Source organism: Emys orbicularis, chromosome 12, assembly GCF_028017835.1.
Source record: "Emys orbicularis isolate rEmyOrb1 chromosome 12, rEmyOrb1.hap1, whole genome shotgun sequence".
Lineage (NCBI taxonomy): Eukaryota > Metazoa > Chordata > Testudines > Emydidae > Emys > Emys orbicularis.
The window spans coordinates 55,929,236-55,954,451 of record NC_088694.1 but is presented as its reverse complement, the minus strand read 5'-3'; the positions used below and the strand labels follow the sequence as shown (position 1 = coordinate 55,954,451).

The following is a 25,216-nucleotide window of genomic DNA, read 5'->3' as shown; positions in this document are numbered from 1 at the left end:
ATTAGCTGTGGATTTGAGAAACCTGAGTTCAACTCTCCTGCTCTGACGCAGGGTTCCTGTTTGTCTATGAGCTTTTCTGTGCCTCCAATCACTGGCTGTAAAAACGGGGAAGCTAATTCCCTCCCTCGGAGGGGTGTTGTGAGGATAAATACATTTATAAATCTGAGGTGCTGAGATGCAACAGTCATGGGGTCTAGATAGATGCCGGAGGGGATGCATAATTCACTCTGTTCTAGCTGTTGTTGCTCCGCATAGGGGCGGAGCAGATGGAGCCAGGAAACCAAACGCCGGTGACAGAATTCATCCTGGAGGGACTCCCGAACACCAGGGAGCTTCCCTCTCTCTTCTTCCTCCTCTTCCTCCTCCTCTACTTGCTCACCCTGCTGGGCAACGCCCTCACCCTGCTGACTGTGCTCTGCGATCCCCGACTCCACGCCCTGCCCATGTACTGCTTCCTCGGCCACCTCTCCTTCCTCGACGCCTGCCTCTCCTCCGTCACCGTGCCCAAGATCCTGGCTGGCTTGGCGGGGCCCGGCGGCAGGACCATCTCCTTCGGCGGCTGTGCGGTGCAGCTCTACGCCTTCCATTTCCTGGCCAGCACCGAGTGCTTCCTCTACACGGTGATGGCCTACGACCGCTTCCTGGCCATCTGCCACCCTCTGCGCTACACCGTGGTCATGAACAGAAGGGCCTGCGTGGGGCTGGCAGCCGGCACCTGGCTCACCGGCTCGCTCCATGCCACGATCCACACCACCCTGACCTTCCGCCTGCCCTACTGTGGCCCCAACCTGGTGGAATACTTCGTCTGCGACATCCCCGCCATGCTGAAGCTGGCCTGCGCCGACACGGCCGCCAACCGAGCCGTCATTCTGGCCAACATCGGGACGGTGTCAGCTGGCTGCTTCCTGCTGATCAGCGTTTCCTACGCCTACATCGCGTCTGCCATCCTGAAGATCCGCACAGCCCAGGGGAGGCTGCGGGCCTTCTCCACCTGCAGCGCCCACCTCAGCCTGGTGCTGCTGTTCTATGCGCCACTGCTGTTTGTATACGTGCGCTCCTATTCAAGTCACGCATCTGACGGGGCAGTGGCCATGTTCTACACCATGTTCACCTCCCTTTTGAACCCTTTCATATACGCGCTGAGGAACAAGGAGATGAAAAAGGCCCTGAGGCGACTGGCTTATGGACAAGCGCTGTCCCAGAAGCTGAAACTTTCAAAGAATCCCGAGAGAGATAAACGCCGAATTTCATAGGGTGTCCGATTCCTTTAGCCACCTTTGAGAATTCCAGCTGAGTGTCTGTTTATCGGGGCGAGACAAGGTGGGCGAGCAAGGTAATATCTGCTCCTGGAGCAACATCTGCTGGTGCAGGGGACAACAAGCCTTTGACTTCTGAGTTTCACAGTCTCACTGAGCTGTTCCTCAGCTCTGAAGAAGGGAACCAGAGTGTCACAGCTAAATATCAGGAAGGGACGGATTGTTAAGCATAAGGGGTCACACAGGTAGGACACCACTTAAAATGCAATGTAGGGCAATTAACGTCTCTGCAGTTGTAGGACAAACCAGGGTTAGCAGGCAACAGAGTTTTACAAATTGTTGTCCTGAGCCATATAACCAGTGTCTCTAAGTCCCTGGTTTTTAGTGTCCAGCAGCGTTATGAATTGGGGTTCCCAAGTTGTGCAGGTCTCCTTTGAGGATGAGGCCTGATAGATCAGACATGGAGCTAACAGGATTGTATGGCAAATCAAGGGTAAGGGTTGCACTGTGGAAGGAAGGTGCATTCCCTCGGAACAGGAGTGTACAGCATGAAAGGGGCAACACAAAATCCTACAGAGACTCCAAGGAGGAGCCTCAAGGGGTTGTGCTGCACTTTGGAAGCAGAAACCAACCCGGCACCAAGAAAGATCAGTGAATATAAGAAATGGAGCTTAACCATGATCACACTTATCCAAGTGTTCTGTTTATCTGCAGTGTAAAGTAAATGTGATTAGGAAGTAAAAACCTGTATGGAAGTGATTTGTAAATGGAAAAAGAATATTTGTATTAAAATGAAGCAATTATATAAAAGATTGAAATGCCCTAGATTGGAAACAAATCCAACTAATGGTTTGGAGTTAAATCTATTGAGAAAATGTTGTTTAATAATGTATAGTTTATGAATGTGCGAACTGTTATTGAATTCCACCTATCTGCAGTCACTAGGGTTTGGTTAAAAATGGTTAAAAAACACAACTGAAAGTACTTTATGGACAAAAAAGTAAACTTTTAAAATGCATAAGGCTGCCACAGTGAGACAGCAATGAAACTGGAGGGAGTGTGACATGGGAAACTGGTATGTCAGTCACTCTGAAACCAAGCTGACAGAGATGCTGTGGGAACATGCCCAAGCATTTCAACAGAAGCTAGCAGCAGACATACCATATCCATTACATGAGCAAGGGTTCTAACTGTATTTTGAAAGTCAACAAGGAAAGAATTTAGTAAGAGTTTTTAACTGTTTTCTATGTATGATGTTGTAAATGTGTTTTTAATGTATAAGTTAAAGTTAATTTCCTATCATGAAAGGTAAAAAGCAAAGCCAATGATGCTCAGTAAATGGGAAATATATGCTATGTAAAGTAAAAGAGGCCTTAAGTGGCATAGAACAAAGAAGCTCTGCCCTCTTTTATCACCCCAGAAAAGATAAAAATGTGGTAGAAGGGAGGAAATACTAACTGGCACAGGGTCAGAAAATTAACAAGGGTCCAATGCCATGAAGTTCAATGTGGAAAGCGCTTCAGCTCCTACGGTTTGGAAGAAGTTTGCTTTCCCTCCCCCAATAGTGTTACAAGACAATGCAAGGTCTGGAAAGTCCCAGACTCGTGCATCTGTTTGTCCCTGGGGGATGGTTATAAGTGCAGGTGGAATGAGTTGCCGGCATGTGGGTTCACTTTAGGGGAACAGGCTCCAAATTGCACAGTGTGGTTGAGACACTGGGACGCTGGTAAGTAAAAACTGCCTATGCTGGTGATAATGAGTATTATGTGATGGCTGAAGAGAATCGTGTCTGGTATGGACCAGGGAATGTTATTCCAATTGGCCCAGGTTCTGTTCCACACCTCAATTTCCTGGGGTGATACATGGAAAGATTTTTATATTTTGTACCAGCTTTTCATACTGTCATTAAAATAAAAGCAAAGTTAAAATCACCAAAGGATGCTTTAAAAGTAAAGCAAGCTTATAAAGTGGAATTGCCCCCTAGTGGGCTGTCCCAGAGGAGGTGAACTTGCACTCTGTGGTTTGTACTTAAAGCTAATATTGATGGTGGTTCAAATAAGTACAACTTCTGTGGTCTTGAGTTTGTGTTGCTGGGTAAACTTGAAAAAGAGAGCCCAGAAAGGGAGGAAGATGATGCAGCTGAAACGACTACTAATATAAAAGAGAAAGACAGAAGCAGGGACATGTAGCTGAGGCCTGGCCAGACATGAGTAATTAACACATGGAGGCAGGTCTCATTTCTTGTAGGATAGAATTAGGGAGGTAAACAGATCATTAAACAGAATGTCTGTGCTAAATAAAATAAGTAAGTTTCTGAGCCAGCTAAGATAAGAGGGAGAACACCCAAGGACGCCCATTTACTACAAACAAGATAACAGTGGACAAGATAAGTTAGGAATGTAGAGATGAGGTAAGGAGTTGGTTGAGTGTGGACAATGCTTGGACAGAGCATGCAGCAAAGTAACCAAGCCAACCCCAAAACGTGTGTTGCAATGTATAGTACATGCAGTGTAATGTGTGTATATATATATATAATGTATTTAAAGGAAGATGCTGGCTGTCTAACTTTGGATGTGTGGTATGTCACCCCCTACACTTGAGTCGGATCAACTCAATGTAGCTTTGCTGTATGCCAAGGGACCTGAGTGATGAGATCTGCAGTAGAAGTGAGCTTTTGGATCACAGAGAGCTGGATGAAGTGTCAAGCTCTTCTGGATCAGCTGAGTGGAAAAGGTCTTGGAGGGAATCCCAACAAGCAGAGTCACTGGGTTTATGGTTCATTACAACAATTGGGTGTAACATACTGTGGTGCTTTCCTTTGTGCTATGCCTGCAGAGGCGTTAAGTGACCATTTCACTTCAAGCGGTCTCCAGCCACATGTGTGAACCCCTGATGAGAAAGTGTCTCATACAACATAAGAACCTGAAGAGAAGTGATAGACTGAGCATTTTAATTATTGCTGCAGCTGCCTGTGTTACCTTCCTTACGGTTTTATTCTCAGGGCCCAAGCATAATTTTTTCGGGCCCAGTACAAACATGTAACATACACGTACACATGTACATACACAGACCGCAATCCCTCACCCCATACATACAATCTCACGAGCACGACTCTCTCCTGCGTCTTGTAAACCTTCTGAACGGGGTGGTGCTAATCGTGATACTACTTGACTCCTTCACGCATTAGATGGGAGTCCCATGATGCATGTTCTGGCAGCTTTTCTTTGGCATCAATTGCCAGTGCCACAGACACAGTCTCTATATTGAAATCATTTTCATCGTATTTTGTTCATTTTGCTTCCCTAGTCAGTATGTTGCCTGACTGCAGAAAGGCCTTGTCTGATTTGAAAATCTGGAGGCTAGTTCCCTTTCTTTTATCTCCTTACATTTCTGGCTGCCTGATTTATATTTAGAGCCACCACCAGACATGGCAGTATGGGGTGTGTGTAGGGTGACCAGGTAGCAACTGTGAAAAAACAGGACTGGGGTGGGGGGTAATAGGTGTCTATATAAGAATAAGTCCCCCAAAAAGGGACTGTCCCTTTAAAATCGGGACATCTGGTCACCCTCGGTGTGTGTGACTGTGAGTGAATTAGGCACTTACTCACAGATATTTTGGGCCTGTAAATCCTACCAGAAGAAGCAGCAGCTTCTGGCTCCCACTGTCTTATGGTGCTTTGCCCCCCCCCCCCCCCCAGCTGTGCCTCCCTCCTGCCTATGCACAAGGAACTGTGGGACTGGTAGTTCTTATCTTGATAGACCATGTCACACAGAGGAGCACAAGTTTCTGTTTCTCAGTCTCAAACTACATGTCCTAGTTTAACGGCACAAGCACGTTCTCTATTCTAGAGAAGGGCATGAGGCCCAGCAACTCACTGTCCAGAATGTGGCTTGAGGCTGCTTCTGATTAGCTCCAGCAAATCTCACAAGATCTGGACAATAGATACATAGATACAGGGAAATAAGTTTCTATAAATATCTTCAGGCATGGTCTACAATTTAGCCTCAATTTCCTCTTGGTAATGGGGTTTGCAGCCTAGGCTGGGGCCCCCAGGGCCTCTGGGCCCTGGTAAAGTCTACCCTTCCCCCCCCCCCCCCCCGCGCCATGTGAGGGCCCTGTTTATTCTATTACTTATCACCGCAGTATCTGAGCAACTTCCGTATAAAATCAATAGCAATAATAAAAGTCCAGATCACTGAAATCAATGGGAGGATCTGGGCCCATGTCCTTTGTATTTAGCTGTGTGACACTCCAGACCTGGGAAACGCTCTGCTTAGCTCGAAAACTTGTCTCCTCCACCAACAGAAGTTGCCCCATGAAAAGTATTACCTTACCCACCTTTTCTCTCCCAGACCCTGGGACCCCCATGGCTACAACACTGCAAACAATATTGAATCTATTGATCAATCCATCCATCATGTTCTGTATAACTCAGATAAAGAGTGTTGAAGCCTAGTTATAACAATGACTGCAGCACATTTTCCCCTTGTGGGAACCTGTCATATATTTATGCCGAGTGTTAATAAAGACTGATCCTTTTTTTCAGTAGAAAGCCTGTGCAATACTTTAAACATCACTTGCAGTTGTTGCCTGATCCTTTTAATGATAAATAATAATGCTGCTGATTGCCAATCCTGAGGCCTTTTCATCCAAAGACTTCAGACAGCTTGAGACATGTTAGCTAAATAATCCAGCTGTCAGATGCCTCGTTGGTGGCTCTAGAGGAGCCACTTCTGGGGTGGGATGCTGTGGCTGTTTTACAGTGCACTATAACAGTGCCTTACAGTAGAGGAAGAAGAGTCCTGTAGCCAGTTCAAACCAAAAATGTGAACTGAAGAAGGCAAAATGATACAAGCTAAGTCTGAGTTTCGGCTGGATACCAGGGCGCCCCCCTACTGAACCTCCCACCCTGCTCCCTGCAGCACAGCGCCCCCTAGTGCCCTCCTGGGGCTTTGGGGTCAGCACTGACTGTGAGGGGAGAGCGCCCCCTACTGAACCTCCCACCCTGCTCCCTGCAGCACAGCGCTTCCTAGTGCCCTCCTGGGGCTTTGGGGTCAGCACTGACTGTGAGGGGAGAGCGCCCCCTACTGAACCTCCCACCCTGCTCCCTGCAGCACAGCGCCCCCTAGTGCCCTCCTGGGGCTTTGGGGTCAGCACTGACTGTGAGGGGAGAGCGCCCCCTGCTGAACCTCCCACCCTGCTCCCTGCAGCACAGCGCCCCCTAGTGCCCTCCTGGGGCTTTGGGGTCAGCACTGACTGTGAAGGGAGAGCGCCCCCTACTGAACCTCCCACCCTGCTCCCTGCAGCACAGCGCCCCCTAGTGCCCTCCTGGGGCTTTGGGGTCAGCACTGACTGTGAGGGGAGAGCGCCCCCTACTGAACCTCCCACCCTGCTTCCTGCAGCACAGCGCCCCCTAGTGCCCTCCTGGGGCTTTGGGGTCAGCACTGACTGTGAGGGGAGAGCGCCCCCTACTGAACCTCCCACCCTGCTCCCTGCAGCACAGCGCCCCCTAGTGCCCTCCTGGGGCTTTGGGGTCAGCACTGACTGTGAGGGGAGAGCGCCCCCTACTGAGCCTCCCACCCTGCTCCCTGCAGCACTGTGCCCCCTAGTGCCCTCCTGGGGCTTTGGGGTCAGCACTGACTGTGAGGGGAGAGCACCCCCTACTGAACCTCCCACCCTGCTCCCTGCAGCACAGCGCCCCCTAGTGCCCTCCTGGGGCTTTGGGGTCAGCACTGACTGTGAGGGGAGAGCGCCCCCTACTGAGCCTCCCACCCTGCTCCCTGCAGCACAGCGCCCCCTAGTGCCCTCCTGGGGCTTTGGGGTCAGCACTGACTGTGAGGGGAGAGCGCCCCCTACTGAGCCTCCCACCCTGCTCCCTGCAGCACTGTGCCAGACTAGGGCACCGGGGCCAGCACCGACTCAGATCCGTTCCCCAGCATGGTCAGCACCAGGAGCAAGAAGGGAGTTCAGAGTCACTGCCCCATTTGACACTTGGCGTCTCTGACAAATGATACAACGGGGTTGGGAGCTGGTGCCCGATGTTGCAGTGTTTCCACTATTACGTGCCTGGGCCACTGCCAGATGCTTTTACAGAGCCAGTCGAACAGCCACTTTGCTGTAATGACCCTCAGAGTGGACTGGAGCCACTGCCCCATCTGCCATTCCCAAATTCCCTGGATTGGGGGCAGACTGAAGCCAGCATCACTTAGTGGGGAAAGGCCTCGTATCCTCTTCCTAACCCCCTGAGCCAGGTAGTGCCCCTGACCTAGGGCCAGATCATAGCCAGCTGCCTCTAGAGCGGAGAAGCCCCGTTCCCAACCCCCCCGAGCCAGCCAATCCTCCTGCTCCAGGCCCGGATTGGAGCTGGTGCCCCCAAGAGGGGGAAGGCCCCGTATCCCATTTCCAGACCACCCACGAGCCATCTGGCTGTCACAGGGTTTTTAAGCATAATGTGCCATTCTGCTTGTCTTTAGCATCCATTTGTAAGTGATTGCTGCTGAGAAATTCTCCAAGGACCCCAGGTCCATTTAGTCAGTAGGAGTAAATCAGCTGAATTCCACTGAACTCGACTGACCTCTGGCTGAGTTACACCCGGTGGGGATCTGACTTTATATTTTTGCTTCTGCCTGCTGCATCCTAATTGTTCTCGAGGGACTTTGGGCCTTGCTAATATCTCCCCTGGGCTTAGCTCTCCTCTGCACACAGCCGGGTTTCCTTGAGCTACAATTGCCGCCTTTTCCAAACATACCCTCGCTGTTTGCCAGCCTCTCACAGTGCTGCTAACAAGCCCCATGGGGCATTAATTCAGAGCTCTCTCTAATTAACCCTGGGGATTGCACACCTTGAAAGCAGGTAGCAACAACAACAATTAAAAAGTCATCGCAGGGAGGAACTGCAAGATGTTTAACGAGCCGCAATGAGAACCAGAAGTTACATGGTAACATTTTGCCCTAGCAACAGGAAAACACTGCGCAGCTCGTTAAAGCCCTAGTTACAGCTCTGCAGCTTTCTCGGCTCTCTCTGCTTCACAGCCCTCAGCGGGCCAGAGGCTCAGCGGGCGTAATTTGGCTACTCGAATTTACACCAGCTGGGCATCTGGCATCACTGAGTTTATTGCAGGGACACCAATTCACCCAGCTACCGATCTGGCCCATTGACTCCAGTGGAACTATGACCGATTTACAGCAGCTGGTCATCTGGTCCCCTGTCTAGTCTGGGCTGTTAATTCTACCTTTTACAAAGACAAAACCATCCTGCGAAGAAGGATAAAGTGTCTCACACAAAATAAGAACCTGACAGGAAGCAACAGCCTGTCCATTTTAACACTGCTGCAGCTACCTGGCTGGCCTTCCTTAGGGGTTTATGCTGTTACTTATCCTCATGGTCTCTGAGCGACTCCCATATAAAATCAACATCAGTAATAAAAGCCCAAGTCCTGGCTGAGATCAATGGGAGTCAAGTGCCTAAATATCTTGGAGGATCTGGGCCAGAGTCCTGGGTGGACTTTGTGGCGTCTCTGGCCCGTCTCCTTTTTGGGGGTAAACACTCTGCTTGGGACGGGGTTGCTGAAGGCTGATCTAGGTGACACTAGATGAGAACAAGGATGCTGCTGATAGGAGTGAGGCTGCCCTCTGGAAAGCAGGAGGCTAACATCTTAGATCTCCCAGGCTCCAGCCCATTTGTTTTAACCACAAGGCTGCTATTAGCATCCCATCTGCTTTGGATAAAACTGAATCCCAGGATGAAATTCCTTCCCCCTAGGCTAGTTTTATACAATGAAGTATAGGGACTGGCGTCTTCTGAAACAGAGAGTTTAAGGCCAGAAGGGACCGTTAGATCATCTGGTCTGATCTCCTGCATATCACAGGCTGGAGAATTTCTCTCAGTAGCCCCTGTATTAATCTCAATAATCGTGCATGGCTAAAACATCTTCCCGAAAAGCCTCCAGTCTGGGTCCAAAGACTTCCAGAGATGGAAAATCCACCACTTCCCTTGATTGTTGAGTCCAATAGATAATCATCCTCACTGTTAAAAAAAAGTATGTTTTATTTCTAGGCGTGGAGGAATCAGATTTTTATTGGCAAATGTTGGTCAACATCGATTTCCCTGTCCACACCAACCGATGAAAAAATATTTCCATCTGTAAAAACTGAAATTTACAGATAGGTAAAGATAGGTAGAATTCTGCTTGAGAATTTATTATAGTTTAATTTAAGGATACTTTGTATATTTTCATATGCGATGTTGACCCCCCCCCCGGCTAATTTTGTACAACTAGATAAAAATAATTTTAAAAATGCTTTAAAATAACCATGGACATGATCCATCAAAATTATAAAAAAAAAAAAAACTGAATTCTGCTGAGCCTATTTATTTTGCATTTGTCTGGTTGTAACATCCAGCCATTGTTTCTCGTTCTGCCTTTCTCTGCAAGTAGGAAAGCAACTTGGTCTGGTGGACTGAGCATTAGCACAGACAATAGGAGGTTTTATTATTATTGGCAGTAGTGCTGGGGGGGGGAGGGTAGACGCGCAGACAGATAGCCCAGACCCTTCCCTAAAGAACCTACAGTCTAAGTCACCTCGACTCTGCTATATGAACGTGGGCAAGTCCTTTCCGCTCTCTGTGCATCTGTTTTCCCTCCACACCTTGTCTGCCTTCCCCTGCTTCCCATGTAATCTCTTAGGGGCTGGCGTCTTTATCACGGTGCGGCACTAGCCTGTTTTGGAGATGGGACACCAGGCCCAACGGATCCTCCAACCCATTCTCAGAATACACCGTAAGGCAGGGGTGGGCAAACTACGGCCCGTGGGCCACATCCAGCCCGCGGGACTGTCCTGCCTGGCCCCTGAGCTCCTGGCCCGGGAGGCTCGCCCTGGCCCCTCCCCCGCTGCTCCCCCTCCCCCGCAGCCTCAGCTCGCTCGCTCTGCCGCCGGCGCAATGCTCTGGGCGCAGGGCTGTGAGCTCCTGGGGCAGCGCAGCTGCAGAGCCCGGCCTGACCCGGTCTCTGTGCTGCGTGGTGGCGGTGGCGTGGCCTGGCTCCAGCCAAGTGGCATGGCTGTAACGCCGCCAGCCACCGGTGCTCCAGGCAGCGCGGTAAGGGGGCAGGGAGTGGGGGGGGTTGGATAGAGGGCAGGGGAGTTTGGGGTGGTGGTCAGGGGGCGGGGGTGTGGATGGGGTGGGAGGGGGCAGTCAGGGGCAGGGTGTTGAATGGGGGCAGGGGTCCCGGGGGGTAGTCAGGAAGGAGGGGGGGGTTGGATGGGGTGGGAGGGGGTAGTCGGGGCAGGGGTCCTGGGTGGCAGTCAGGAATGAGAGGGGGGGTTGGATGGGGCGGTGGGGGTCCAGGGGTGGTCAGGGGCGGTCAGGGGACAGGGAGCAGGGGTGTGTGGATGGGGCAGGGGTCCCAGAGAGGCCGTCAGGGAACAGGGGGGGTTGGATGGGACAGGAATCGGGGGGGGCAGATAGGAGGTGGGGGCTGGGCCACGACCCCCTCCCCTAACCAGCCCTACACCCTTTTGTACTCAGTCTTTGTTATTCTCTCTCACACACACACACTTCCCCTCTCATACTCAGGCAGGATTTAAGAGCTTGGCGTCACTTGGTATTTTACAAGCAAAGAACTGCGTTTAAGCCAATCCCATCTCTTCGTGGTCAGCTCCACTGAGCACAACAGAGACACGTGCAGTTTGTAAAACTCCATCTGTTTCCTGCTGGCTCATCTTTAGCCCTCCACTGTAAGTAGCCTTCCAGCCAAACGCCCGCCCCTCCCTGGGCGTGACCTCCGTTGGCCTCCCTCGCCCTGTTTTTCCCACAGGGGCTCGCGGCCCATACGCTGTCACTCAGTGAGGGAGAGTAGGTTCAGCTCCAGTTACCAGGGCGAGAGCAGAGCATGCATTGCTACCAGCAGTTCCCAGGCAGCTCCCCGCAGTTCATGATATTAAGGATCGTGGGTGGCTCTGAACAGGGAGATTCCTTCACCATGTCCTTGGACACCACTATCGTTCTCTCCGCTTCCCCAGCCTGGGCCCTCAGCTGTGTACTTGCACTAGTACAAAATCCACTGCAGCCTGTCAGGGAGGTGGGTATGTGTGTGTGTGCGTGCAAAGACTTGTAGAGCCCTCGGGAGCTGTGTGTGAAATGATTTTACTATCTGCACTCACATGCCACCGAGATGAGTGACAACATAGACAGATATTGCAGCAAGAGGGAGGGATGGACAAAGCAGCGGGCAGGGTGGCTAAATGGTTGCATAGACAGACGTGCAGCAGGAAATCTAGCTAGCTATTTAGATACTGGGTCAGGAAAGCGAGGGAGCTCGATAATGAAGCATGCAGAGAACGAGAAGAGACATTTTCCTTCCTCCATATTCTAATAGCCAAACACTCAAATATAAGCTAGTTTTGAAGAAATCGCGGTCATTCCCGACACAGCAGAAAACATCACTTCCTTGTGTATAAGTAGCCTGTGACACTTATACTTGCGGATTATTCATCTAGACACGTGAAATCTACTGAAGAACATAAGAAGGGCCAGACTGGGTCAGACCAAAGGTCCATCTAGCCCAGTGTCCTGTCTCCCGACAGTGGCCAGTGCCAGGTGCCCCAGAGGGAATGAACAGAACTTGTAATCACCGAGTGATCCATCCCCTGCCGCCCATTTCATTACCATACTTTCACTGGGGTTACATTTCAGGGGAGGGAAAAGGCTCATCCTCTTCAGCAGTTCGTGGCACCAATATAATATAGGCAATGTGGCTGCCTCTGTCTGTAGTCCCGGGGGCCATTCAGGCCCAGCAGGGATGCACATTTCAAAGAGGCATAAAAGAGCTGAGCACCCAACTCCCTTAGTCCCCTTTGGAATCTCTGCCGAAGAGAGCCGGGGGGACCTGCTGTTGAGAATGGACAAGTCCGATGGGCACAACGAGTGAGATGTGAACAGGCTGGTTCCTGTTCCCACGTCCCTCTGAATTCAGAGCAAAGAGTGTTTCTATTATCAAGGGGTAAATTTGAGGAGGGGGAGGGGCAGGTAACCTTCAGATTGTGAGCCAGATTCCAGCCCAATTTAAGCCAGGCCGACAGCCCGAGCCCATCCAAGGCCCTCTCCAAATTCCACCCATCACTCAAGCTGCCCCCACAGCCCCTGCTCTTCCCCACAACCCACCTGTGACTAGAAGCCAGGCTCCGCCCACTCACAGCACCCACTTGCTCAGAGCAGTTCTACAAAGTGACTCCCTGGGACTCATTTCCTGGCTGTGTTAGGCCACCCGGAGCTGCTGCTGCGGGTACCAAAGAGGCTCCTAGTTCAGGAGGCGGAGCTGGTAAATTTGCCCCAGAGGGAGAAGTAAATCTACCGGTGAGGGGGCTGAACCTTTTGTACTGAACGGGGAACACCCGGCTAGACAGCTTCTTCGCTGAGGGACAATGGGGAGATCCTGGCAGCTGTTCCCACGCCTGCTGCTACTGCTGGTGAACATTCCCTGTAAGTCTGGGGCAGGAAACGCAACAGAAGATGCTGAACGTGATGGTGGATATAAGAGAGCAAGGACTGATTCTCCGGCTCTCCCCTGCAGTTTGCTAGCCAGGCACTGTTCTCTCTACTGGGGTGGATGGGGGTACAGGACGCTTGGGTTCAATTCCCAGCGCTGGCCTGCTGGATTTCCTTCCCTTTTATGTGCCTCGGTTCCCCCTCCCACCCTTTGCTTGGCTTTTTAATCTGTAAACTCTTTGGGGTAGGGGCTGTCTCTTATTATTGTGCCTTTGGGAATCTCGCAGCCAGCAATAATCTAGGGCCAACCCCCTAAAACCAACCCCTAACCCCAGATTATAGCTATCTAGGAATATAATAATATAGGAAAATAGCAGTGGTGGGCCAGATGCTAAGCCCCTGGAAATGAAGAGAAACTCCACCGGGCTTTGCATCCGGCCAGTGTGTGAACGGGGCAGCGGTGCCCTGATATCTATGGGGTGTGTCTTTTGCCTTCTGCCCACAGGGGGGAGCTGCCAGGCCGAGGTGCACCAGAACCTGTCTGCGGTCACTTGGGAAGGGCAGAACGGCAGCATCTCTTGCCACTACACGACAAGCACGTTCAGGAGTTTGCAGTGGTTCAGGCAGCTTCCTGGAGGCCAGCCTGTCTCCCTGCTGATTCTGGTGTCCGATGGGAAACAAACCAAGGAGCCCAACCTCACCGCGGAGCTGGACAAGGGGAAGCGGCTGAGCTCGCTGCACATCAGAGAATCACAGCTGGGAGACGCAGCCACCTACTTCTGCCCCGTGGCGACACGGGGACACAGGAGCACTGGCAGCCTGTGCAAAAACTCCCCAGCTGGAGGGTAACTGTCAGGCTGGCTGGCGGGACAACACCACCTACTTCTTCCACAGTGCATCTCTGAGCGTGCTTCGCCTTCCTTGACACGGTCAGCCCCCAGCACCCTGGTGAGGCAGGGCAGTGCGAGGATCCGCATCGCACAGGTCCGGAGCTGAGACAGAGAGGCTGAGGAGGGAATGCACTTGGGGAATACTTCCTCGGGAAAGATGCCTGAGGCAGTGGCTCTCAACCTTTCCAGACTAGTGTTCCCCTTTCAGGAGTCGGATTTGTCTGGCGTACCCCCAAGTTTCACCTCACTTAAAAACTACTTGCTTACAAAAATAAGACGTAAAACTACAGATGTGTCAGCCACACTGTTACTGAATGATTGCCGACTTTCTCATGTGCCCCTGGTTGAGAACCACTGATCTAAGGAGCCTGAAGGTTTGGAGGGAGAAAGGAAATGAAAAGATAAAATAGAAAAACAAATGAACAGGGAGAAAAGAAAGAAAAAGAAGAAGAAAAAAGAGATGGGTGGATTTATAGATACATAGGGAGAAAGACAGACAGCCAGGCATTAGAAACAGAAATGGAGATACATAAGATACTCCAGTGGCACAAAATAGCCCCCTTTCTTGGGGGAGCATTAGACACTGAGGATTTAAAAACTACTTGTTTACAAAATCAGACCTAAAAATACAGAAGTGTCCCAGTCATACTAGTACTGAACAAATATTGACTTTCTCATTTTTACCATATAATTGTAAAATAAATCAACTGGAATATAAATATTGTACCTACATTTCAATGTATAGTATATAGAGCAGTATAAAGAAGTCATTGTCTGATGAAATTTTAGTTTGTACCAACTTCGCTGGCGCTTTTTAGGTAGCATGTAGGCAAGTAGCTAGGCAGGTAGCTAGATGAATTGATGTACCCCTAGGAAGACATCTGTGTACCCCCCAGGGTAGGCACACCCCTGGTTGAGAACCCATGATCTAAGGAGCCTGAAGGTTTGGAGGGAGGAAGAAAACTAAAAGATAAAATATAAAAACAAATGCAAAGAAAGAAAGAAAGAAAGAAAGAAAGAAAGAAAGAAAGAAAGAAAGAAAGAAAGAAAGAAAGAAAGAAAAGTGATGGGTGGATTTATAGATACATAGGGAGAGAGAGAGACAGGCATAAGAAACAGAAATGGAGATACAGTAGAAAGAACTATCACCTGTGGCACAAAATAGCCCCCTTTCTTGGGGGAGCATTAGACACTGAGGATTAAGCCGAGACTGATCTCCGATTGCCACAGACTGCGCCTCTACAACACAAGGCTGAGACAGCGGCAGAGTGTTTGTGCATAGCTGGCACTGCCCATTCTCATGATGCCCAGCTCTGGGGATCACCTCTTTGTCCAGGGGGAGGCAAGTCAGAGTGTTAAACCCAGCGAAAAGGGAACTATTTAACACCGACACAAAATATACCAACAGTGACAACCACAGGGGGATTCACTTCAATGTGTACGTCTCTGGCCAGGAAGGGGCAGCATTTCTAACGAAGAGGAAGGAGATTGAGGTTAATACAGTTGCACCTGTCTATTGTCTCTGTGCCCGGCAGAGGGCAGCTTTTCTCCTAAGACATCAGAGGCAAAGGGTTACTCCAGGGCATGGTTCTGTTTTAGGGAGACTGGGGGCTTGTCCCTGATTGGCTGGGCTCGTTAATGTGTCTGATCCCTCCAACAAGGAGGGCTGCAGACAGATTTTGCATTGCTGTCCTGGAGGCCGGGGAAAGCACCATCCCTTGGCCTCAGTGCGCTGAGGGGTAACCCGGAGCAGCAATGGAGAGGCAGCTGACAGCCTTGTCAGTGATACTGTCCATTCAGTTCTACTGTAAGTCTAGGGGGAGTTTGTCTGTTTAGACTGTGAGCTCATCAGGGCGGGGGCTTTTCCCCACTGTGTCTATGCAGTGCCCGGCGTAACAGGGATCTCAGTTCCTGGGGGTCTCTGCAGCGTCCGGCACAACGCCCCTCCCCCAGCTCAGTTCAGTTCTGTTGTATGGTTGTGGAGGTTTTGTCTGTTGAGCTCTGGGGGACAGGAATTGTCTTGTACTCTGTGTCTCTACAGCGCCTGGCACGAGGGGCTCTGATCTCGGCTGGGTCTCCAGGTGCTATAATAATAATTCATAGAGTTTAATGCCGGTAAGGATCTAATCTGACCTCCTGCACAATGAACAGGTCACAGAGTTACACTGAGTTACTCCAGTATTGAGATAATAATAATGTGGGGATGAGGAAGGTCTGGTGCTTTAGCCACTAGACGTGAGCTCATTTCCTGGCTCCACCAGAGACCTGACCTTGGGCAAGTGACTTAGGCTTGGATTTTGGAAGGAGACCAACAGAGTCAGGTGCCCGAATCCCATTGAAACTGCAATATGCGTTGAGTTCCTGGCTCCTGTGGAAACCCCCTCCCTGACTGCTCGGTGCCTCAGTTCCCCGGAGCAGATCTAGTCCCTGACGACCTAAGAGGCCTCTCCATTCTCCAGGAGATACTGTGCTGAATATCACAAGAATGGAGCCGGCACTCAGTTGCTGCTTATCAGGGTAGGTGCATTGACTTTGATGGAGCCACACAGGTTTACACCAAGACCCAGAATATTAAGAGATTCTAATTTATTTTGGCTGAAGAAGAAACAGTGATAAGGAGCAACCACTGGGGAAGACGAGGGGCTGATGAGAACCGAACAAGCTCATCTGTTGCTTCTCCATTTGCCTTTGTCTACAGGGGTGAGCTGCCAAATTAAAGTGGATCAGAGTCCTCCATCTCTGACCAGATCCGAAGGGGAGATCTCCATTCTGACCTGCAGCTACTCAGGAACAGTGTCCTACGTACATTGGTACAGACAGTTTCCTGGGGAAAGTCCTGCCTTGCTGCTGAGCCTGTATCAGGATGGGAATGTTACCCAGGGGCCAAATTTCATAGCTGAGCTCTTGAAAAGGGAGAGACGGAGCCATCTACACATCGACAGTTCACAGCTCACCGACTCAGCCGGCTATTTCTGCGCTGTGGAGACACAGTGAAACAAAGTGGCCACCCTCCTGTACAAAAACTGTAACTGCTGGGGGGCAGTGTTGTGCCTTGAAAGGAGTGTATTGGAGATGAAGGTAATTGCATAGGTCTCTGCAGTGAGTCTGTATTTTGTCTGGGAGGGAAGGGCCTTGCTGCTGATAGGGCGCGAACGGAGGTGTCTTGCCTCTCAAGCAGGAGAAATGCAAGTAGATTAAGAAAGCTCCAGGAGAGGACGGAGAAGCCTGCAGGTGATAAATACACAAGGAGCCAGGAACCCTTCTGTCACGGACTCACAGATCGTGCCCACTCTTGGCCCCGTGCGGTCCGTGGGGGGTGCCCCTTTCAGTGAGACAGCCCTTCTCGGGGGTCCACTCTCTCTTGGGGTCAGGCCCCTCCACCTCCTGGAGCCGCACCTCTCGGAGCCCTAGCACACCTGTTTCTTGCCGTGGGCCCCCTCAGGGAGTCCACTCGCTCTGGACCCCCCGGGCCTCCACCCCCAAAGGGGTTGATGCCACCCTGTTCTCTAGACCGGAGTGACTCTCAGCCAGCATAAAACAGGAGGTTTATTGAGAGTTGAACACAGCACAGGAAACTCTCAGGGCCTCAGGCCTGGCCTCCCTCAGCCCAGCACACCCCAGTCTCTCTGCATCCAGGTGGGCTCTGCCTGCTCCCCCTCTCCAGCCCAGAGCCCCCCTGCTCCCAGCTGGGCATCTGAGATCACTGGCCCCAGGCCCCGCCTCTGTCCATTGTCTTCTCTCCAGGTAAACAGGGTCGTAAACTGGGGCCTCCTCTCCTCGCTTCTGTCCTCTGGCTGGAACCAGCTGGTTAGGTCACTGGGTCCTCACTCTGCAGCCTATTGTCTGCCCACTGGCCAGAACCAGCTGCGTCTCCTCAGCTGGGCCTCCGGGTCACCAGGTCGCCAGGTCACCGGTCGCTGGGGTATCCATCCTCCCGGCCACCGGCTGGGTCCTCAAGTCCTCTCTCCGGTCCTCTGCAAAACACACTCCCTCTCCCCTCACCTTGTTAAACCAGTAATACCCAGGGAAACTGAGTCCCACTCCCTGCACATGCAAACCATTGAAACTCCACAGAAAACAAGAAAACCCCCCACTTCGTCACACCTTCTAGGTCACGGGTCACAGAAATGAGGGGCAGCGCAAGGAAGAGTGTCCTGGGGCCCTACTAGTGATCCTGGTCATTTGTCTTTACTGTAAGTCCCGCGGCTGTTTAAACCCCTTGATAATAACGGGAGCCAAGATTCTCAGGCGTGACGAGTGAGTCTGGGTGCCTCGGTTTCATAGATTTTAAGGCAGAAGGGAACATTGTGATCATTTAGTCTGACGCCCTGCGCCCCAGGCAACTTCCCCAGTGATTCCTGGATTGGGCCCATGCTCTGTGTCGAGATGGAGAAAGACATCCAGTCTTGATCTAAAGACTCCAGGCTGGAGAATCCACCCACTTCCTTACGTAAGTTGCTCCAATGGCTAATCACCATTACAGAGGCGGCACCTTATCTCTTGACTGAATTTCTCTAGCTTCAGCCCCCTCCATCGGCTCTTGTCATGCCTTTGTCTGCTATATTAAAGAGCCAGTTACTCAGAAATCTCCTTCCCACCTAGATGCAGAGAGACTGGGATAAAGTTACCTTTTAAGAATTATTACAAGAATGGCTTAAATCATTCTTGCAGTCACACGCTAGAGCATTGCCCAATAACTGATGTTCCCAAGCTGAAATCAGAAGTCACTAGTATTTGTATTACCCCAGTGCCCAGGAGCCCGAGTCATGAACCAGGACCCCACTGAGCAAGGCGCTGCCCAAACACGGGACAGGAGATCCCCTTTCCCAGAGACCTTACAGGCTAATTAGCCTAGACTACAGATCACACTGAAATCCCATGCGCACGTCATTCTTGGCATCACAGTCTTAAAGTCACCTCAAATCATTCCTGTCGCTCTTTTCTGGCTGGCTGGGGACACAGCCTCTGATAATCAGACTCTTTGCGGTATCTCACATTGGGCACCCAAGAATCACGAGTCACTTTTGTAAATCTTAACCCAGGGGAGGCGATGAATGCCAGAATAATGTGAAAATGATGCGTTCTTCTGTTCTCCTGGGATTCAGGGATGATGGAGGGACCTGATTCATTGATCATTCTGTTTATAAATATAAATTCCCTTTCCCACTAGGTGTAAATTGCCAGGTTAATGTGGCGCAGAGCCCGCTGTCCCTGAGCGGCTCTGAAGGACAGGACTCCAGCCTGACCTGCAGTTACTCCGGCACGGTGAGAAATGTTCAGTGATACCGCCAGGCCCCAGGGGAAAGCCCTGCCCTCCTTGGGGTTTTGTACAAGGACAAGCGTCCCACGTGGGGATTGAATCTCAGAGCTGAGCTCCATACCACAGAGAAGCACAGCTACCTGAACATCACCGAGGTGCAGCTGCAAGACGCAGCCAGGGCTGGTGCAAGGAAGTTTCGTGCCCTAGGTGAAACTTCCACCTTGCGCCCCCACCCAGCCCTGCGGCAGCTCCCCGCCCCCCCCTCCGCCCTGAGGCGCCCCCCCCCCCCGCATCAGCTCCCCCGCCCTGCCCTGAGGCGCCCCCTTGGGCAGCTCCCCGGGGAGCCGTGCGGCAGCTCCCCACCCCAGCTCACCTCTGCTCCGCCTCCTCCCCGAGCACGCTGCCCCCGCTCTAATTCTCCTCCCCTCCCAGGCTTGCGGCGCCAAACAGCTGATTGGCGCGGCAAGCCTGGGAGGCGGGAGAAGTGGAGCGGCGACTGCGCGCTCAGGGAGGGGGCGTAGCAGAGAATGCTGTAAAAAAAAATTGGGGGCACCGCTTTTTGGCGCCCCCAAATCTTGCCGCCCTAGGCAACCGCCTAGTTTGCCTTAATGGTAGCACCGGCCCTAGACGCAGCCACCTACTTCTGTGCAGTGGAGGCACAGTGGCACAAAGGGCATCCCAGCCTGTGCAAAAACTGTAGGCTGGTATTGTCAAAGGTGCCTAAGAGTTGTGCACCTAACTCCTTGGGGTCCTTTGAAAATCCCAGCAGACGGATCAAAGAGTACAATTTCCAAAAGTGCCTAAGTGGGTTAGAAAGGGCTTTTCAGAAAGGGCTTAGGGGCATGTTTGTAAAAGTATTTAGTTGCCTAAAGATGGAGATAGGTGCCTAGTGGGATTTTCAAAAGTGGTTAGGTGACTAAGTCCTGTTAATAAAGTTCCTACATGCTTTTGAAAATCCCGCTCAATGCTGATCTGCTTCTTTAGGGGCTTAGGGCTGGTCTACACTAACCCCCCCACTTCGGACTAAGGTACGCAAATTCAGCTACGTTAATAACGTAGCTGAATTCGAAGTACCTTAGTCCGAAGTTACCGCGGTCCAGACGCGGCAGGAAGGCTCCCCCGTCGATGCTGCGTACTCCGCTCGCCGAGCTGGAGTACCAGCGTCGAAGGCGAGCACTTCCGGGATCGATCCGGGGCACTTCCGGGATCGATCCGGGATCGATTTATCGCGTCTTAACCAGACGCGATAAATCGAACTCAGAAAATCGATTGCTTAAATCCGGACCCGGATGTAAGTGAAGACGTACCCTTAAATACCTTTAAAACCTGTCCCTTAGCAACCTGAGCCTCTGATAGTCAATGGGATTTAGGATCCTAAATGACGTAGGTACTTTTGAAAATGTTACCCTAAGTGCAGAAGCAGTGGATAGATTGCACCCTGGGCTTTCCTCTGATCTCAGGAAGATCAGGAAGTAAAGTTTTGCAGATCTTGGTCTGAAGCCTTGAAATTCCGGGGTGGGGTGGTGGTGGTGGTGGTGGTGGGGAATTGATCTTCGGAACCTCGCTGCCCAGTTTTTCTGCCAAGCCACAGTGCATAGCTGTTCTCCCTGCTGGTAGTGACGTATGCTGTGAGCGCGGGTGGCACTAGGGAAACCAGATGCTGAGTGTAATAGCATTTATTTTAACCACTGGAATAAATTGCCTATGGAGGTTGTGGAATCTCCATCATTGAAGATTTTTAAGAGCAGGTTAGACAAACACCTGTCAGGGATGGTCTAGATGGTGCTTGGTCCTGCTATGAGTGCAGGGGACTGGACTAGATGACCTCTCACTGTTCCTCCAGTCCTATGATTCTATTCTATCTCTGGGGTTGTCCCCTATTATTCATGATAAGGAAAAATCATCAGCTCTAAGTAACGGTGCAAGTTTCCATTGGAGCTATGTCTGATTTCCACCAGCTGGGGACCTGGCCCATTGACCTATCAATGGAGCTATGGCCGATTGACACCAGCTCGGAGGTGGTTCGTAATCAGTAACATGAGATGATCCTTGGTTTCTGTAACATCTTGGATTTATTTTCTCTTTTGTACCCAGGGAGGAGCTGCCAAGTGGAGGTGCATCAGGACACGCCGGTGGTCACTTTGGAAGGGCAGAGCAGCAGGATCTCCTGCCGATACCAGGCTCTGGTCCTGTCCAGTTTGCATTGGTTCAGACAGCCCCCAGGGCAGAGCCCTGCCTTCCTCCTGATGCTGTATCAGGATGAGAACACCGCACAGGGCGGGAATTTCACAGCACAGCTCTTTCCAGACAAGAAGCTGAGCTACCTGCATATCAGCAACTCCACGCTCGGAGATGCAGCCAGCTCCTTCTGTGCAGTGGAGACACAGTGACACAGGGCGGTTCCCAGGCGATGCAAAAGCTCTGCAGCTGGGCTCTAGCCACATTTATTAACAAGGGGGCTTGCAAACTTAGCAGCTGCTTCTCTACAGCCTCACCTGGATGTTGCCCTTCGTACTAGATGCCTGTGCTATGCTATGCAGGGGATCAGACCAGATGATCATAATGGTCCTCAAAAGTATATTTATTAGGGAATGCGGGAAAAAGCTCCCCATTTCACTAAACTCTCCTGTGATAAGGAGAAAGACATTCACAGTCGTAGCCACCCCTACTTTCCCCTGAAATAAAAGCAAACGAACACAACCTCCTCCAAGCAGAGCTGTGTGTGACCCGAAACAGGAGAAGATGTAGAAACTTCCTGAAGTCCCATGAAGAATTTGTGATGTGGAGTAGCAAGGAACTGAACCTGAGCTTCCAGTGCAAAGCTGTGGCACAAGAGGGCTCATGTGGTCCTTGGATGTATGAACAGGGGAGTAGTGAGTAGAAGTAGAGGCGATTTTACCTCTGTATACGGCATTGCTGACACCAATGCTGGAATACAGTGGCCACTTCTGATATCCACATTTTAAAAGGATGTTGAAAAATTTGAGAAGGTGCCACAAGAGCCACAAAAATTATTCAAAAGCTGGAGAAAATGCCAAACAGTGTGAGACTTAAAGACTCAATCAGTTTAATCAAACAGATCAAGCGATGATTTGTTTATGGAGTATAAGAACCTTCCTGGGTAGAACAATCCTGGTTCTAAATGGGCTGTTTAATGTAGTGGAGAAAGGCACAACAGGAACCAATATGTCTGGAAGCTGAAGCCAGCCAAATGCAAATTAAGCATAAAACCCCCCAAAAACATTGAGGATGATTAACCACTGGCACAAACTACCAAGGGAAGTGGCAAATTCTCTATCTCTTGATGCCTTCAACCCAAGATTGGCTGCCTTTCTTTGAAAGGGTTAGTAGCCTAATGCAGGGGTTCTCAAACTTGGTCTGTGGCTTGTTCAGGGTAAGCCCCTGGTGGGCCGTGAGACGCTTTGTTTACCTGACCATCCGCAGGCACGGCCGCTTGCAACTCCCAGTGGCCACGGTTCACCGTTCCCGGTGAATGGGAGCTGTGGGAAGTGGTGGCCTGGCCTGCACTGCTTCCAGCAGCTCCCATTAGCCAGGAACAGCGAACCGCGGCCAGTGAAAGCTGTGAGCGGCCAAACCTGTGGACGCTCAGGTAAAGTGTCTCGCAGCCCACCAGGGACTTACCCTGAACAAGCCACAGACCAGGGTTGAGAACACCTGGCCTAATGGATTGAGAGAAGATGTAGACATGGTATAATCTGGATTTTAGTCAGGTCTTTGAGACAATCCCACATGTTTTTCTTATAAGCAAACTAGGGAAACCTCATCTACATGAAACTACTATAAAGTGGGTGCAAAACTGGTTGAAAGACTATATTCAAAGAGTAGTCATCAACGGTTTTCTGTCAGACTGGGAGGGCGTATCTAGTGGGGTCCCATGGGGGTCAGTCCTGGGTCCAGTCATATTCAATATTTTATTAATGACATGGATAACAGAGTGGAGCATGTGCTTATAAAATTTGCAGATGATGCCAAGCTGAAAGAGTTTGTAAGCGGTTTGGAGGACAGGCTTAAAATTCAAAATGACTGTGACAAATTAGAGATTGGTCTGAAATCAACAAGCTGAAAGTCAATAAAGGAAGTGCAAAATACTTCATTTAGGAAGGAAAATAATTGAATGCACAGCTACAAAATGGGGAATATCTACCTAGGCGGCTGTAGTGCTGAAAAAGATCTGGGGCTTATTGGGGATCACAAGTTGAATATCAGCCAATAATGTGATGCAGTTATGAAAAAGGCTAATACAGTTCTGGGGTGCATTAACAGAGTGTTGTGTGGAAGAGCTGGAAAGTGATTCCTGCTGTACTCAGCACTGGTGATGCCTCCGCTGGAGTACTATGTCCAGTTCCGGGTGCTGCACTGTTAGAAAGCTGAGGACGAATTGGAGAGAGTCCAGAGAAGAGCAACAAAACTGATAAGATTTAGAAAACCCGACCTATGAGGAAAAACGAATAAACTGGGTCTGGTTCGTCTTAAGACAAGAAGACTTGGGGGCGGGGGGGGGGGAACGGACTTGATAACAGTCTTCAAATATGTGGGGCTGTTACAAAGAGGACGGTGATCATTGTTGTCCATGTCCACTGATGGTAGGACAAGAAGCAATGGGCTAAATCTGCAGGCAGGGAGATTGAGATTAGATAGTCGGGAAAACTCTCGAACTCTCAGGGTAGTTAAGGGCTGGACTAAGCTTCCCAGGGAAGTTGGGGAATCCCCATCAATGGAGGTTTATAGGACCAGGTGGACAGATACCAGTCAGGGATGATCTAGGTTGGTCCTGCCTCAGCACAGGGGGAGGGACTAGATGAATTCCAGCCCCACATTTCTGTGATCCTTTGAAGATACTTTAGGCAAACACAAGTTTTGGGCTCAATACATGGGTAGCTGGATGAAATGTAATGGCTTGTGATATAGCAATACAGGAGGCCAGACTAAAGGACTCTTGTAGACTTCTAAGAATAAAAATCAATTGGACAGTATTAATGGAACTTGTGCTCCTGAATCCCCTAGGTACTTTGGAGAAATCTCTCCCTACATCTTTAGATTGATAATTGAGAGGAGTCATTTCTTCATGGAGGCTGCCTAGGAGATTTGGACACTCGGGTCAATGGGAGTTGGGCACCTGACTCCCCTTTGAAAAGAACTGAATATTTCTGCACTCGCTTATACACTTGGCCACACGGGGGCAGCTTTCACAGGGTGAAGGGCACTACGGAAAGGAGTTCTAGACAGTGGCACACGGCTGAGATGGGAGAGAAGGGGCTGGTCCCTCATTGGCTGGGCACACGGGGGGTGGGGAGAAGAACGTGTCCGATCCCTCCAGCAGAGGAGACCCCAACACACGGGCCAGCCCCAGGGGAGAACCCAGCAGGGTCCCCGCGCCCTGGGCTGTCAGGGAGCGCAGGGATGGGGAGGCCGCGGGGGCTGTCCTGGGTGATCCAGCTAATGCACGTGTGGGGTAAGGGCTGGGGAGACAGACCCGCTGGTTACTGGCAGGGAGCTGGGGCTGGATTTCATTGACTGTGTGGTGGGGAAGAAGGGAGTGAAATGGGGAGATCGGTCGGTCTCTCCCCCCACAGCCTCTCTTCCCACCCTGTCCCGCGGTTCCCGGGGGCAGGTGGCTCGGGGCAGTGTCTGACTCGGTTCCCCCTTGTCTCTGTTATTCCCAGTGGCCAGCGGGCAGCTCTCTGTGGAGCAGAGCCCGCAATGGCGGGGTGTCTCCGAGGGGCAGAATGGCACCGTGACCTGCACTTACTCCAGCGCTATCACCCGTTTACACTGGTACCGGCAGGCTCCCGGGGAGCGGCCCCTTTTCCTGCTGATGCTGTTCGGCAAGGGGAGCGAGACACAAGAACCGAATTTCACTGCGGATCACGATCCGGAGCAGAAGCGGAGCTCCCTGCACATCCGCGGCTGCCAGCTGGGGGACACCGCCCGCTACCTCTGCGCCGTGGAGACACCGTGACACAGGGCGCAGCGCAGCCTGTCCAATAACTCTGGGGGTGACCCGGGAGGGGCTGCGGGGCGCTGGGGGCGCGCGGGGCGGGGTGGGACAGAGCCCCTTGGGGAGACGGGGACAGGCGTTTATAGCCCTGCTGGGGGGGGGGGCGCTTCCCACAGGGGGCCTCCCCTCACACCTCTCTCCAGGACCGTCTCTCCTTTAACGAGCGCCCTGCCCTATTTAAATAGTGCTCTGCCTGCTTCACCACCACAACTGGGGGTCGGGGGGGGGGGGGCAGCCCTTCTAATTAACCCCCATTACACCCAGCAGGGGTCACTAATGAGCCCTTATGTTGCCTGCTCATCAGTG

General features: G+C 51.3%; 1 protein-coding gene and 2 gene segments (V, D, J or C); all 3 read left to right on the top strand.

Annotated features, from left to right (window-relative positions):
* Window positions 1-266: 266 nt before the first annotated feature.
* LOC135886794 (olfactory receptor 10S1-like) lies at window positions 267-8,545 on the top strand. The gene is made up of 2 exons (XM_065414575.1): window positions 267-1,178; window positions 8,519-8,545. Exons 1-2 carry the CDS (start codon window positions 267-269, stop codon window positions 8,543-8,545), a joined length of 939 nt encoding a protein of 312 aa, XP_065270647.1.
* Window positions 8,546-12,677: 4,132 nt separating this feature from the next.
* Window positions 12,678-13,590, top strand: LOC135886456 (T cell receptor alpha variable 10-like). The segment is given in 2 exon segments: window positions 12,678-12,735; window positions 13,247-13,590. Coding segments are annotated over 2 exon segments (402 nt in total).
* A 10,722-nt stretch (window positions 13,591-24,312) lies between these two features.
* On the top strand, window positions 24,313-24,871 carry LOC135886455 (T cell receptor alpha variable 27-like). The segment is given in 2 exon segments: window positions 24,313-24,364; window positions 24,576-24,871. Coding segments are annotated over 2 exon segments (348 nt in total).
* Window positions 24,872-25,216: the final 345 nt, after the last annotated feature.